A 16,821-nucleotide genomic window follows, 5' to 3' on the forward strand; every position below is an offset into this window, starting at 1 on the left:
CTGCACATGGCGACAAAGATTGTACTTTTTGGAGAAATGTCCTCTGGTCTGATGAAACAAGAATAGAACTGTTTGGCCATAATGACCATCATTATGTTTGGGGGAAAAAAGGGGGAGGCTTGCAAGCTGAAGAGCACCATCCTAACTGTGAAGCATGGGAGTGGCAGCATCATGTTGTGGGGGTGTTTTGCTGCAGGAGGGACTGGTGCACTTCACAAAATAGATGGCTTCATGATGAAGTAAAATTATGTGGATATATTGAAGCAACATCTCAAGACATCAGTCAGGAAGTTAAAGCTTGGTCACAAATGGGTCTTCCAAATGGACAATGACCACAAGCATACTTCCAAAGTTGTGGCAAAATGGCTTAAGAACAACAAAGTCAAGGTTTTGGAGTGGCCATCACAAAGCCCTGACTTCAATCCTATAGAAGATTTGTGGTCAGAACTGAAAAAGCATGTGCGAGCAAGGAGGTCTACAATTCTGACTCAGTTACACCAGCTCTGTCAGGAGGAATGGGCCAAAATTCACCCAACTTATTGTGGGGAGCTTGTGGAAGGCTACCTGAAACGTTTGACCCAAGTTAAACAATTTAAAGACAATGCTACCAAATACTAATTGAGTGTATGTAAACTTCTGACCCATTGGGAATGTGATGAATGAAATAATAGCTGAAATAAATTATTCTCTCTACTATTCTGACATTTCACATTCTTAAAATAAAGTGGTGATCCTACCTGACCTAAGACAGGGAATTTTTACTAGGATTAAATGTCAGGAATTGTGAAAAACTGAGTTTAAATGTATTTGGCTAAGGTGTGTGTAAACTTCCGACTTCAACTGTATATATTTCCACACTATGAGGTTGGAATAGCACTAGTAAATTCAGAAAAGGATGATAATGCCCCTTTAAGTGTAAGAGCTGTTTGAAAAGGCTGTCTGAAACTTCAGCCTGTTGTGGTGGAATAGAGGTTTGTCCTTTCACGGTGACGTCACCAAGTGGTAAAAAGGTTAACAGACCAATATGAACTAATTAACAAATTAACAAACCTCTCTGCCAATAACAGCTACTTTTCAGTTTTCCCCTCCCCACTCAGAACACTCCCAGACAGTCCTAGAATTTGTTTTGAGAAATTGCTCTTTTATAAGAAGCAATATTTGTTTCTATTTTGACCTTTTTGTTGTTGAAAATAATCACAGTAAGGCACTTAATTGTTACCCAGAAATGATTCAGATATTGAGATTACAACTGCTGCATTGGACCTTTAAAGGAAACCATCTTGAGTTTGATTTAAACCAGCAGAGGGGGTTGTTATTCACAACCACAGGAGAGAGAGACTGACTAAAGGCCACGCAATGAGAGGCCAGGAGTGGGTTACTTCCTCTGTGACATACTTGGAATTGTAAGGGGGTGTATAACTTTTTTTTTTTTACCCAGTTGGTATCCCTCCCTATTCCAAATTATAAATCCACAGACTCTGGACTCTGGGCTGACCAGACCCATCATCCCCACATAGCATAGCAGGACTAAGGGAAGTTACAGTCTAGCTCAAATCAGTTCCTTACATTTTTTTTTATTCAGCCAACACAAAAATGTATCTCATTCTGTTATGGGTATTGATACTACCAGTAACAGGTAAGCAGTGATTCTATTTTTATCATTAACACTTCACAATCAATGTGACATGCCTTCAAACTATGTACTGTAGGTAGCCTACTGTGTGGCAGTGTATGGCATTTTAATAGGATTGTGGGTAGCCTTGGGATGTAAACTCATCTGAAAATGTCAGTATTGTACTTAACGATATGTACATATTTAAATGCAGCTGTAGTTGGCGAAATATGATAGTTTACTAATAGGCTTATAACCTAGAATGCAAATTGAATTTAAAAAATAAATAAATGATCATGAAGTTTCCTTACCCTACTTTATAATTTTGAAATATGTCAGTAATCATGAATGTGAATTCTAATTCATTGTTATTTTTTTCATTTCAGCATTTGCATTTTATATGGAGCTGAAACCAAAGAATGCACTTTTGAAAGTCGGTGATAGGCATGAGCTGCAATGCTCGGTGAAGGATTGCAATGAAAAAGTTACCATCTCCTGGGCTTTGCTGGAGGACAAGCCAGTGTTTGCGAAAATACACACCTCCGGGTCGGAATCAGTGGCGGTCTTTGACCCTGTGGCGACAGCACACGATGACACACTTCTCTGCAAAGGCAGTTGCGGAGAATCGACCAAACAACAGCGTGCGGTTGTCAAAGTATACTGTACGTCCAATCAACTTAATTCAGAATAAGCCATCATCAGCCATTGTTATAAGCCAATAGAAATGTATAATACATGTTCATAGGTTCTTTAGTCATTGTTATAAATATTCTGAATGCTTATGAATTGTAATGCTTATCATGCTTAAATGCTTATACATGAAATTTTATTTTATTCATAAATAGTTTATTAATGCTTTAATAATCATGCAATGTATTGTAAAGTATATACTGAATTAAATCAGTCCAATTGAATCAGTTTTAAATGTACATGTTTAAAGTAGGCCTTTGAATTTGAATTTCAAACACGTGCAGCTGCATGCAATAAGATCGCAATTTGATATTCCAGCATTTCCAGAGGCCCCTGTCATATCAGGCCATGACCGACTTCTCTTGGGCCAGACCAACACTCTGACATGTGAGGTGACAGACGCTTATCCTGCAGAGCACCTGAGGCTTGAGTGGCTGCGAGGAGACAGCATGCTCCAGACAGATGCAGAGTCTGTTGTGTCCACCTACACGTTCACGCCCACCCCCGAGGACAAACAGGCGAGCATCACATGCAGAGCCACTCACGATCAGGAGGGTGTGCCTGATGATGAGAAGACCAAGGAAACCTCTGTTTCTCTCACAGTGCTTTGTAAGTTACTACTGCAGCGTAACTGTTAGGCAAAGGGAAGTTGCTAGTGATAGATTGAAGCATGGTTGACATTATATGATTAATATCAAATTACCCATATAAGCACTGATCTTAAAGTCAGTGTTGTTTAGGCAGTTATTCTGCAACGACCAAATGTCATCCATAGTTCACAATTGAGGCCTACAACAACAACAACATCATTCATATATATATTTTTTCAGATGCACCACAGATTACGTCAATATCTGAGCTGACTGTTGTGAGAGTTGGCTCCAGTCCCACATTGATGTGCCATGCTGAAGGGAACCCCAGACCAGAGATACAGTGGAAGGCCATTGGTCCGCACGGACAGGCGTTCATAGTAGGGCAGAGCGAGGAGCTTGTCCTTACAGAGATGACACTGGTGGATTCTGGTCAATATGAGTGTGTGGCAAGCAACACCATTGGAAACAGCACAGCCAGCGTGAACGTCATTGTTGAAGGTAGGAATTTCTCCTTTGTCTTGTATTTTGGATAAGTTCTGTTTGGTGTCACTCTATGATAGTGTAATAGTAAGGAATCATCTTTATAGCTTTGTCTAAAAAGTATGTTTGGGGGAGCAATCTCATTAAAACAACCTCTTAATTAGCGAGCTAAACTTCTGTCTTATGTTATGTATCCTTGATGACCTTCCCCTCTGGTAGCTCCCCCAACAAACACCTCCATCAAAGTGAGCCCAGCCAGTAAGGTGAAAGAAGGGGAGAACGTGACGGTGTCCTGCCTGTCAGACGGAGCTCCGGTGGGACGGATGGTGCTGAGGAGACTCTCTGAGGACCAGGATGTAGCTCTTCAGTCCAGCAACGGCTCCTCCACCTTCTTCACCCTCTCCTCTGCCCTGCTAGCAGACTCTGCTCTCTACCAGTGCGAGGCCATCAATGAGCACGGCAGCCAGAAAGTCAGCACCTTGCTCTCCGTTGAAGGTGAGATTTTTTTTTAATGTATATTTGGGTAACATGGTGGATTCTGGCGAAATCATAAGTTGACCTTAGGATTTGTGCAGTAGTTATTGTAACGACTTTGGTAACCAAATTATAATTGCATAATTGTAGCGTTGTACATGAAACAATGGCTGGATTCTAATCATGGAAACTGGAAAAATGATGTTTCAAAATAGTTGCTAGTATAGTTAGAGTTTATTACATGTAGGCCTAATTACACCCATGTACCGCATAATACATTTAAATGTAAAGTGTAACCTGAAGCTGTACTGTTGTGCTGCAAAAATACTCCTTCAGTTGAACTATAACAATGTTCAGATAAATCATGTAAGAGACATGTCCTGAAGAAAAGGTGGACATTTGTCTTAGTCAACGCACTGAAACCCAATTTCCCTGGGGAGAGCAAACTAAGTGTTGAGTCACCAAGCCATTGAGTCACCAAGCCTCTTCTGTGTACAAGAGCCCTATAAAAGTGACACCCCAGATAACATGAATATGTCAACGTTCTGTTCACATGCATACAGACGTTCGAGGGACTCCAATGTGGATTGCTGTTATTTTTACTCCGTGCATGTGTTTCCCACCTCCGGGTTCGATGACATGAGTGGGTTTGAGTACAGGAGATACTCAGAGTAATAATTAAAACCATTACTGGGATGAAGTTGTAGATGGTAAAGATTATAATAATGACCATGATCATGTGGAGTAGAGGGCTCTGGCTAAATGTTCATTGTTTTACCGATCAGCTCATTTCTATAATGTTTACCTGCCTTTGTGATGTAGCTTGACTCTTTTTAATATACTCTTATGTTTGCTTTGTTTTTTTCTGTTGTGGATTAAGTTGTGGCTAGATTTGATTTCGCTAAGAGATTTTCTTGCCGGATAGTGAATTGGTTTTAATTGAATTGAATTAACTGAACTGAATTGAACTGAAATGGCGCAGAATCCAATTGAACTTGATTTCTATTCAACTGAATTGAGCAGAGGAGTCATCTATCCTTTCTCCGGTGGTTCTTTTCTCTCAGCGTATCCCCTGGAGGTGGAGATGGTATCGGGGGTGATGGCTGAGATGGGATCCAAACTGGTGCTCTCCTGCCTGGCTTCGGGCTGTCCCCAACCAGCCTTCTCCTGGAGGAGCACGCTGGACATGCCCGTACACAGCCGCGCACGCAACCAGGACTCCCTCTCCCAGCTCCACCTGGGCCCACTTGGGCTGGCCCACGAGCAAGCCTACACCTGTGAGGCCAAGTGTGGCTCTGTCATCAAGTCCAAGCAAGCAGAGGTCAAGGTCTTCTGTGGGTATACTATACATCTTGAGAAAGATGACTTGGCTTTGTTTAGTTGAATGTATTTACTTTGAGTTTGTATGTTATAAGAAGGAAGAAAGAAATGTGCTTAGAAATAAATCAAATAAATGTGCTTGTCATTGGCCACTTTTTACAGAAGTCCAATGGCAGTTTGATATAATTTATTACATTTTGTTTGGAAATGTCCAGATGAAAATAAAGTTAATTGGGTTTGTTTGTAATTTGCCTGACAGTTGTTCAGTGGTACCAAGGTGTGGCACAATACATTCTAAAGGTTTATGTAGATATAGCAACTGTTTTGCTCGGTGTGGGGTAATGCTTAGGTTCACTTCACTGACTTGGAAAGAGTACAGTGACCCTTTGTAGGAGGTTGGAAGAATAAGCATCCTCTTATGAAACCAAACGTAAGACTTAAAGCCTGAATGATCACTCGAAACCATGCTGCTCTCCCACACAACATGGGCAGAAGTCCAGTTAGTTTTTTTTGCCGGAATGCACTGGTATCAGTAGTCTGGTTCAATGTGGGAGAGAGATTACATAAAGTGAATAATGGTAAAAGTACTCCAGGGTCACTGAAGACTTCTCAAATTTCCCGTCGGTGAAATGTTGAGTTTTTGGATAGGGCTCTTCCACAAATTGTGCTGATTAATATCTTCCTTACTCGCAGTCTTTTTTAAATCTGCTATCCTTTGGAAATGTGTCAGTTCCCCATATCGGCACGTCACAATCTGAAACACCTCATCTTTAAACCTCCAAAGTGAAGTGTCTACCCTTTAACATGACTGACTAAGTCTCTCAAAGCGCTATCTGGTCTCAAGTACTTTTAGCCACGTGTTGATATTTTCCTCTACCCATTTCTCTCTCCTCCCCCAGCTTTCCCCTCGGACCCTATCATCGAGAACCCGGGACCCTTTCTGGAAGACGGAGAGGCCACCTTATATTGTTCTGTAGCCGATGTCTACCCAGCCAGTAACGTGCAGATTCAATGGCTCGATGGGGAAACGGAGCTGCACTCCGGCGTGGGTCGGTACTCCAGTGAGCTCCAGAATGTGACATCAACGTTATCTTTTTCGGTGGAACCGGAGGACCAGGGGAGACGGATCACCTGCAGAGTCGGTCTTCAGATGGACGTGGTCCATCAAAGTCGGAGAGAGAGGCAAGCGGTGACTCTACTGGAGCTCCACTGTAAGTGGTTGTACAGATTATTGAAGTTGAGCTCAAATCATGATTTGTTGATGCCCTTGGGCATTGGGTGGATACGTTTCTTGATGGTCCTCGAGAGCCGCAGGGTGGTGCAGGCCTTTGTTCCACCCCAGCATCATAACACACCTGATCCACTCATTGTGTTCTGAATGGAGGACCATGAACAGTTGATTGCTTAAATCACTTGTATTTACCCTGGGGTGTCCACACACTGCCCTTGGAGCTTTCAATTTAGGGAATCTGTCATGCCGAACTTCAGTCCTTGAGGTGTTAATGGCGGTTGTGTTGTGCGGGTTTCGGATGCCTTATAACCTATATGTGTTTTTATAAACCTAAACTGAGTCTGATGTTTGCTGTGCAGATGCCCCCAGGGGAACCACCATCACAGTGAGCCCAGCCAGTGAGGTGAAGGAAGGGGAGAGCGTGACGGTGTCCTGCCTGTCGGACGGCGCTCCAGTGGGATGGATGGTGCTGAGGAGACTCTCTGAGGACCAGGATGTAAAGCTCCAGTCCCACAACGGCTCCTCCACCTCCTTCACCCTCTCCTCTGCCCTGCTAGCAGACTCTGCTCTCTACCAGTGTGAGGCCTTCAATGAGCACGGCAGCCAGAAAGCTAGCACACAGGTTACAGTTAAAGGTGGGTTCCAGGCTTCCGGCACGCACACACCACATTCTTCTTTTATTTCACTACCATGCATTCGTACTGGCAACAACAAGAAACTTTCCCAAACCCCAGTTCGTTTTTTTTTGGTTCTTTAATTAAGGTACTGTTCTCTACGCCGACAGACCTTTTTGTTTTCACTTCCTGTTTAGTATCGTTTGCTCTCGTGGGTTGGAGCGTGGCCTTTTCCTTGTCATGTCACAGCTGTCGGTATCTAAGAACATGATTTTTAAGTTAGCCATCGGCTGTAGTGTTGTCACACCATGCCACAAGACACTCATATGACACTTAACACTGCACAGGAACTCAACAACATGAAATGACATAACGTAATTCTAGATAATGGTTCTATAGAGCTTGTCTCGTTGACATTTCACACATTGCTGTCAGTAATTTCACACATTTTGCTCAGCTATCTACTTTATAGCGGACGGTAATGTTATGTTGTGTTGCAAACTGCCAAAAGACTGGATGTCTTACAGTATTTTGCACTATAACTGCACTGCACCATATTCATGTTTGTTTTAAATTTGTTTTCTCAAGGCATTGTCTTCCCTCAGTGTTCAGGTGTGTTCTATTTGACTTTTGTCCAGCACCTCCTAGGAATACAACAGTCCTGGTCTATCCGTCCACTGAGGTTCAGGAGGGCCAAAATATCACCGTATGCTGTCGCTCTGTTAGCTTCCCCCCACCTGTGGTGGTTTTGAGAAAACTGGACAATGGCACAGAGCTCTACTCCCCGGATGGGAACTTCCTGCTGGTGAACCTTACGCCCAAAGATACAGGCCTATACCAGGTGAATGTGACCAATGACCTGGGCTACGAGACTAAGATCTTCAGCATTAACGTCATGGGTGAGTGAAATGGTTTAGTGTAGAGAGCTCTTTATTTCCCTTCACAGCTTTGAACCTCACGTTCAACTGAGAAATTGGAAACAGGGAGAACGGAGATATCGCTTTCTCCCCAAAACAAACAACAGTGGAATTTCAGAACAGTGAAGCTTTAAAAAGTCAAGAAAATTCCATCCACCCATAACAAACACCGGTGTCATTTGAGAGGACTCGAAAGCTGTGAAAACATAAAATGCAATTTTTGGCCAATATGCCTCGTCCTCACTATCTCCCTGTTCTTCCCATCTTCCCTTTGCCTACAGAGAAGCATTCCAGTCCTTCACCTGACTGGAACCAGATAGTCATTCCTGCTGTCTGCGTGGGAATGATGGTGACCACCACAGTCCTAGTCCTGGACAATCTTAGGAGAGCCAGGAGGAAGGGCTCCTATGAGCTGGCCAAGTGTAAGCCCGGCACTGCATAGACTAGAGGAGTCTAAAACCTGTGGCCCGGGAGCCAGATTGCGGCCCCCACTTGTGCTACCAACATGAACATGTACTGTCTAAAAATGGTTCTTCAGGCAAAATTACTTTAACACTCCTGATGTAAAGACATACCAAGGGACAGACTCACCTGGAGTGAACTCCTGGCCTGAGAGGGTACAGACGAGAAGCTTGCCCATTGTCCCGTGTCCAGGCCTTTGGCCGTGTCTAGTCTTGACAGTTCATGCAGCTTTAGTATTCTAATCATAGAGTTCTGACCATGGAATTCCGAACGTGTCATGCGTCTGCACCTACATTTAAATGTAGGTGCAGGGTATCTGTGTCCACAGATACCCTTTCCCGCACTATATTCAAATGCAAGTATGCATTCTACAAACGGTGGAATAGGCTAAATATGATAATACACAATAAGTGATGGCAGTAGCTAACTAGCTAACTAGCCAGCTAACCTCTGTAGCTAGACAGCAAGCTAACAAGCAATGCTAAAGGGATTGCAAATGGGTTACCATATCTCTAGTCAAACAAAAAATAATTTGTCTAAATATTAGGTAGTTGGCTAGGATTTTTGAGGCCAGCAAACATGTTCCTCACACGCTAGGAACGTATTTCATACAACTTTATAATGAAACGGTGCCTCTCGATCTGAATACAATCAGACCACCCGTCTTTTCAATGCGATCTTCGTATCCTGATAGCAGAAGTCGCATGTAAGTGTCCAGTGTAAACACGGCCTCAGTCAAAGGACAGGGGACAAGGCCTTATGACCTTTGGAAGTTACTAGAACAGGGTAAGAAATAGAGGCGCACCTTTGTGGTTGGATATTGGGTCTTCTGGATATGTGTGTATGTGTCAACCATTGACTTAGTGTGTATGTGTATGTGTTTTACGGTGTATATCCGTTGGGCCTTAGGTTCCCATTTCTATAGAAACCTATGCAAAAAAACTGTAATGGGGTAATAATCGAACTGCATCTCACTGTAATTTGCTCCTTTATCATTTCTTGGCAGCTTTCATTTAAACCCATTGATGTCTAAGTGTCACAACAGTAGGATGAATGCAGTTACGTTTCTTCAAACTAAATCATACAATGAAATTAGCAGTGATAAGAAATTGAACTTAAAAAAAGTGAATACAATGTATTGACATTGTATATATGAACTTTGAACTATATCAGTATGATGTGTGTCAGAAACGACACTATGGTTTCCCAAGGAAAGGAATAGACAGTGTCGTGGTAATGTAATACAATATGAAAGCAACACATATTTGCCTCGTTGTTTTGACTGTTATTTAGGTCTCTAATGTGGGCTACCCTTATTAGAAGTGTGTGTATGTGTGGAGAGGTTGCAATGTGTGTGGGGTATTTTTGTTCCCTACCATTTACTTAACTTTTGTGGGATATGAGAGCCGGTTTGGTACGTGTTTAAAAAGCTGTTTTAAAGAAAAAATCAAAGCCTGTATATAACTTAATTTGTTTTGTTTATGACTGTTCGTAATCACTATTGAAGCGGTGAAAGGTTTTTCCCTATTTTCTGTGAATTGTGTTTGAATGTAAGTTTGTTTCATTATTAATAAATATTTATTTCCATAACTAAAAGCTGTTAATTGAAATAGTAGCTTTGGGTTTTGGGATCTCCTGTTGCAGTGGAAAAAGCCAGGGGAAGTGAAGAGAATTCATGGGGGCTTTTGTGTGAGTCAGCATGTTCAGCATGAATTTCACTTTCAGTTCCTGGAAGTAGTACTATGGGTGCTGTGACTAGTTAGAGCGAAACTCTCTTTCCTCACTTTTGTGATTGTCTCCCCACTTGCAATCCAAGGTGAGGATGGAGAAGGGAAAGTGGATATGAAACATTGAAATTCAAGTCAGTAACAGATTGATCAAGGTTATATGCCTTGTGCATGCTGGTTGTGGGAATAAAATTGTTTGACTATGAACTCAAATCGATGTCTTAACCAATGTACTGAATAGACCACAGCTTTGGGAAAAACTCAACCTCTTTTAGTTATAGTATCTATTCTTAATTACAGGGAACATTGAGTTTCTCAATTACATAGTGAAAAGCTAATGAAAAGAGACCCACTTGGCTTACAGTTCAGAGAGTCCTAGGTATGGGTTCAATTTCACACCTTAAAGATGCACTCTTGAACGCTTGTATAATTGCAGCCAGTAATTTTGAAAGTGGTGCTCACGAGCCAAAAGGGGTCCCCATTTGTTGTGTACTATGTCATCAAATTGTGTACTATGTTATCAATTTTGTCTGATATGTTACGTCCTGCAAATTATTATAAATATTTTTTTTTTGCAATTCGTATAATATGTTAAGAATGCAATTTGTACTATATGTTACAAATTTTTTTTTGCTTAAGAGCCAGGATTGCATCTTTAAGTATTGAAAAAAAAATGGAGGAAAAGTTAAATAAATCAATAGAAAAAAATGAAAGAAGAATGTATAGAATTTTAAACAAAAACAATAATATCAAAAGCAAACAATTATTTTAACGCGAAAGAAAAACTGATTTGAAAACGAATGGAAAAAAAATATTTTTAGTTCAACTTTTCCAACAACCAACCCTATTGAATCCATTTCGGCTACGCTCTTGCCTACAGTTCCTACCTTTGGTTAGGTTACTAGTACAATAAGAGTTTAAATTCAGAAAAGTTACAAATGTAATCCAGATGACTTGTGTAAGTGTCATTGTGTCATCATGGTGGATACACAAGTCCCTGGTTTAATTACAATGATGTAGCTAACTGGAAACTTTCGTCATGGGACTAAAATCACAATGGCCTATTTGGGTGTGACAAGCACTTGGTTTACTAAAAACATGTGGACAAACCGTTAGCTATGGCTGGCAGTGGCTAGCTACAGGCTTGCAGCCTTGTGATTCATTCCATTTGGCTAGCTAGTCAGACAACAAGATAACCTACTTGAAAATTGTCACGGGTCAATAATGAACGGACATTAGAAGTGAACAGTCTGAAATTATTGACACCCTTGATAAAGCTAAGCATTAATGACTGTATAAAATAAAAACCTTAGCTATATTGTATGTTCCAAAAATGTTTGAAATTATATTATTATGTACTAATACAATTACTCAGAGATAGAGATTTGGTTTAACAAATAATATTTTGTTTTCTGAAAAAGTCCGAAGGCTGAGATGGCCATTGTAAAATGTTGATTTTGCGGCCAATTAACCATTTATTTTGATTTGTGCTTGGGGTTATTATGTTGCTGGAAGATCCCTTTGCGGCCAAGTTTCAGCCTCCTGGCAGAGGCAACCAGGTTGTTGACTGAAATGTTCTTGTATTTGGTAAAGTTAATGATTCCATTGACCTCTACAAGGGCCCCAGAACTAGTGGAAGCAAAATAGCCTCATAACATCAAAGATCAACCACCATATTTTACAGTAGGAATGGGGTTGCTGTCAGTGCATTCTCATTTAGACTCTACACCCACCACTGGCGTGTGTGGCCAAAGAGCTCTATTTTCCTGAAATGTACCTGATAACTAGGGCTCTATTCAATCCATATCACGGCAGTTCAGCTTTACAGCATGATTGAAATGTGCTGAAAATGTAAAGGCAATGTTGGCTGAATTGGAAATTACATTTACATTTCTATCACGCAATCTGTAACACTTTAGTGATACAGATTGAATAGAGCCCCTAGTAGGCTGGGGATGTGTCACACAAAACTAAACTGGTGAATCATTGAGTTCCAACATCATTAGTGTCCATGAGCTTCCATGTTCTGTCCTTAAAGATGGCCATTGACGTCTTGAATCAAGCGCATATTGAGCCCCCATAGACACTGATAGTCGTTCTCAATGCGCTTAATAGGGCAAACAAACGAGGGCGGATTAATGAGGGCCAAGCGTTACTGCTATAACAAGCCTGTATCATGTTCCCAGCTTCTTTCTTCAGCACATTGTCTATTGATTCTCTTTTCCCTTTCCTCCATAATGGCTAGTCACCATGGAAACAGTCCCAAAGCCTGGCTCCAGAAGGAAAGAGGGGTGTCAGGGTTGTTAATACCCAGAGGACAAAGATGTGTGAGAGAGTAGGGGAGGTGCAAATGGAACATTGAGGTCTGTCTTAGAGAGGTGGCAAAGTAAGGGACAAGGTTTCTCCAGGCCACTGCGGTCTTCCAAATGTAGAGAGACCCATTGGAGCGGAGCACCATTTTAGGTGTGAAGAGGAGCTCCTTGGCTGTAGGCCTATTTTGGGATCCAAAGAGTATGGGATAGTAATGCAGTGCTGCTGTTGAACGTGAAAATAACCAAAGTCCTTCTGTGGAATGAGTTCGTGTTTGCAAGCGGCTCCATTGAGATACATTTTCTGTTGACATTCATGGGGTAGAAAACACTGCTCTTGATTTATACTGAACAAACATATACATGTATCATGTAAAGTGTTCCCATGTTTCATGAGCTGAAAAGATCCCAAAAATGTTCCATATGCACAAAAAGCTTATTTCTCTAAAATGTGCACACATTTGTTTGCATCCCTGTTAGTGAGCATTTCTCCTTTGCCAAGATAATCCATCTACCTGACAGGTGTGGCATATCAAGAAGCTGATTAAACAGCATGGTCATTACACAGGTGCACCTTGTGCTGGGGACAATAAAAGGCCACTCTAAAATGTGCAGCTTTGTCACACAACACAATGCCACGGTTGTCTCAGGTTTTGACGTACCATGCAATTGGCATGCTGACTGTAGGAATGCCCACCAGAGCTGTTGCTAGAGAACTGAATGTTCATTTATTTAACATAAACCACATCCAACGTTGTTTTAGAGAATTTGGCAGTACTTCCAACCGGCCTCACAACCGCAGACCACGTGTAACCACGCCAGCCTAGGAGCTCCACATCCAGCATCTTCATCTGCGGGATCGTCTGAGACCAGCCACCTGTATTTCTGTCTGGGGAAGAACACATTCTGATTGGCTGGGCCTGGCTCCCAAGTGGGTGGGCCTATGCCCATAGATGAGCGATTAATACATTTATTTCAATTAACTGATTTCCTTATATGAATTGTAACTCACTAAAATCCTTGAAATGGTTGCATTTTTATTCCGTATACAGTGCATTTGGAAAGTATTCAGACCCCTTGACATTTTCCACACTTCGTTACGTTACAGCCTTACTCAACAATTTATTTTTTAAAATTCTACACACAATACCCCATAGAGACAAAGTGAAACCAAGTTTTTAGACATTTTTGCAAATGTAGTAAAAATAAAAACCGAAATACCTAATTTCCATACGTATTCAGATCCTCTGCTATGAGACTTGAAATTGAGCTCAGGTGCATCCTGTTTCCTTTGATCCTCCTTGAGATGTTTATACAACTTGATTGGAGTCCAACTGTGGTAAATTCAATTATTGGACATAATTTGGAAAGGCATACACCTGTCTATATAAGGTCCCACAGTTAGCAGTGCATGTCAGAGCAAAAACCAAGCCATGAGGTTGAAGGAATTGTCCGTAGAGCTCCGAGACAGGATTGTGTCGAGGCACAGATCTTGGCAAGGGTACCAAAAAATGTCTGCAGCATTGAAGGTTCCCAATAACACAGTGACCTCCATCATTCTTAAATGGAAGAAGTTTGGAACCACCAAGACTCTTCCTAGAGCTGTCTGCCCAGCCAAACTGAGCAATCGGGGGAGAAGGGCCTTGGTCAGAGAGGTTACCAAGAACCTGATGATGACTCTGACAGAGCTCCAGATTTCCTCTGTGGAGATGGGAGAATCCTCCAGAAGGACAACAATCTCTGCAGCCCTCCACCAATCAGGTCATAATGGAATAGTGGCCAGACGGAAGCCACTCATCAGTAATAGGCACATGACAAATCTTGTATTAAATAATGTGGAGATTGAGCAAGTTGAGATGACTAAACTGCTTGGAGTAACTCTAGATTGTAAACTGGCAAAACATATTGATGCAGTAGTAGCTAAGATGGGGAGAGTCTGTCTATAATAAAGCGATGCTCTGCCTTCTTAACAACACTATCAACAAGGCAGGTCCTACAGGCCCTAGTTTTGTCGCACCTTGACTACTGTTCAGTCGTGTGGTCAGGTGCCACAAAAAAGGACTTAGGAAAATTGCAATTGGCTCAGAACAGGGCAGCACGGCTGGCTCTTGGATGTACACAGAGAGCTAATATTAATAATATGCATGTCAATCTCTCCTGGCTGAAAGTGGAGGAGAGATTGACTTCATCGCTACTTTTTTTAATGAGAGGTATTGACATGTTGAATGCACCGAGCTGTCTGTCTAAACTACTGGCACACAGCTCGGACACCTCATGCATAACCCACAAGACATGCCACAAGAGGTCTCTTCACAGTCCAGAACAGATTATGGGAGGCACTCAGTACTACATAGAGCCATGACTACATGGAATTCTATTCCACATCAGGTAACTGACGCAAGCAGTAAAATTAGATTTAAAAAACAGATTAAAAAACACCTTATGGAACAGCGGGGACTGTGAAGCAACACAAACATTGGCACACACACACACACACACACACACACACACACACACACACACACACACACACACACACACACACACACACACACACACACACACACACACACACACACACACACAGACTTACTACTGTAGATATGTGGTAGTGGTGGAGTAGGGGCCCGAGGGCACACAGTGTGTTGTGAATGTATTGTAATGTTTTTAAAATTGTATAAACTGCCTTCATTTTGCTGGACTCCAGGAAGAGTAGCTGCTGCTTTGGCAGGAACTAATGGGGATCCATAATAAATACAAATACAGCCCGCTTGGTGTTCGTCAAAAGGCACCTAACGGACTCAGACCATGAGAAACAAGATTCTCTGGTCTGATGAAATCAAGATTGAACTCTGAATGCCAAGTGTCAAGTTTGGAGGAAACCTAGCACCATACCTACGGTGAAGTATGGTGGGGGAAGCATCATGCTTTGGGGATGTTTTTCAGTGACAGGGACTGGGAGACTAATCAGGATCGAGGGAAAGATGAACAGAGCAAAGTACAGAGAGATCCATTATAAAAACCTGCTCCAGAGCTCTCAGGACCTCAGACTGGGGCGAAGGTTCACCTTCCAACAGGACAACGACCCTAAGTACACAGCCAAAACAACGCAGGAGTGGCTTCGGGACAAGACTTTGAATGTTCTTGAGTGTCCCAGCCAGAGCCTGGACTTGAGCCCGATCTAACATCTCTGGAGAGACCTGAAAACAGCTGTGCAGCGACCCTCTCCATCCAACCTGAGAGGGCTTGAGAGGATTTGCAGAAAATAATGCGAGAATACCCAAGAAGACTTAAGGCTGTAATCGCTGCCAAAGGTGCTTCAGCAAAATACTGAGTAAAGGGTCTGAATGCTTATGTAAATGTGACATTTCCGTTTATTTTGGTGGGGGGGGGGGGGTTATAATTATGGGTTAATGTGTGTAGATTGATCAGGGAAAAAAACTATTGAATCCATTTTAGAACAAGGCTGTAAGGTAACAAAATATGGAAAAAGTCAAGGAGTCTGATTACTTTCCAAATGCACTGAATAAAGACTCTTTAAATTATACCTCTTGATTATATCTGGAGTACTTCTCCTATCCTATCCGGTGTCCTGTGTGAATTTAAGTATGCTCTCTCTAATTCTCTCTTTCTCTCTTTCTTTCTCTCTCTCGGAGGACCTGAGCCCTAGGACCATGCCTCAGGACTACCTGACATGATGACTCCTTGCTGTCCCCAGTCCACCTGGCCGTGCTGCTGCTCCAGTTTCAACTGTTCTGCCTGTGATTATTATTATTTGACCATGCTGGTCATTTATGAACATTTGAACATCTTGGTCATGTTCTGTTATAATCTCCACCCGGCACAGCCAGAAGAGGACTGGCCACCCCACATAGCCTGGTTCCTCTCTAGGTTTCTTCCTAGGTTTTGGCCTTTTCTAGGGAGTTTTTCCTAGCCACCGTGCTTCTACACCTGCATTGCTTGCTGTTTGGGGTTTTAGGCTGGGTTTCTGTACAGCACTTTGCGATATCAGCTGATGTACGAAGGGCTATATAAATAAATTTGATTTGATTTGAGTGTACTTTTCTTGGTTTCCGATGTAAGCAGCCCTGTACTTATTCCTGAATAAGGATTTAAAAAGCACGATTTTGGAAATAAATATAATTGATTTGTCAGAGATTGTTCTCCTCATAGTACCTAGCTGTATTTGTATTAGGTTCTCCCTACAGCACAACATAAAATGGGTGAACACATTAAATCAAATCAAAGTTTATTTGTCACGTGCACCTAATACAACAGGTGTAGACCTTGCAGTGAAATGCTTACTTACAGGCTCTAACCAATAGTGCAAATAAAGGTATTCGGTGAACAATAGGTAAGTAAAGAAATAAAAACAGCTGTAAAAACACAGTG

The 16,821-nt window shown here is 41.9% G+C and overlaps 1 protein-coding gene across 1 annotated transcript; it reads left to right on the forward strand.

The window, feature by feature from the left end:
- Positions 1-1,476: 1,476 nt before the first annotated feature.
- LOC109902344 (vascular cell adhesion protein 1-like) lies at positions 1,477-10,327 on the forward strand. Its single transcript, XM_020498627.2, is given in 11 exon segments — positions 1,477-1,636; positions 1,999-2,274; positions 2,621-2,911; positions 3,133-3,393; positions 3,595-3,870; positions 4,914-5,183; positions 6,069-6,380; positions 6,760-7,035; positions 7,653-7,751; positions 7,754-7,913; positions 8,213-10,327. Coding segments are annotated over 10 exon segments (2,223 nt in total). The 5' UTR covers positions 1,477-1,593; the 3' UTR covers positions 7,873-7,913; positions 8,213-10,327.
- Positions 10,328-16,821: the final 6,494 nt, after the last annotated feature.

Source organism: Oncorhynchus kisutch, linkage group LG13, assembly GCF_002021735.2.
Source record: "Oncorhynchus kisutch isolate 150728-3 linkage group LG13, Okis_V2, whole genome shotgun sequence".
NCBI lineage: Eukaryota > Metazoa > Chordata > Actinopteri > Salmoniformes > Salmonidae > Oncorhynchus > Oncorhynchus kisutch.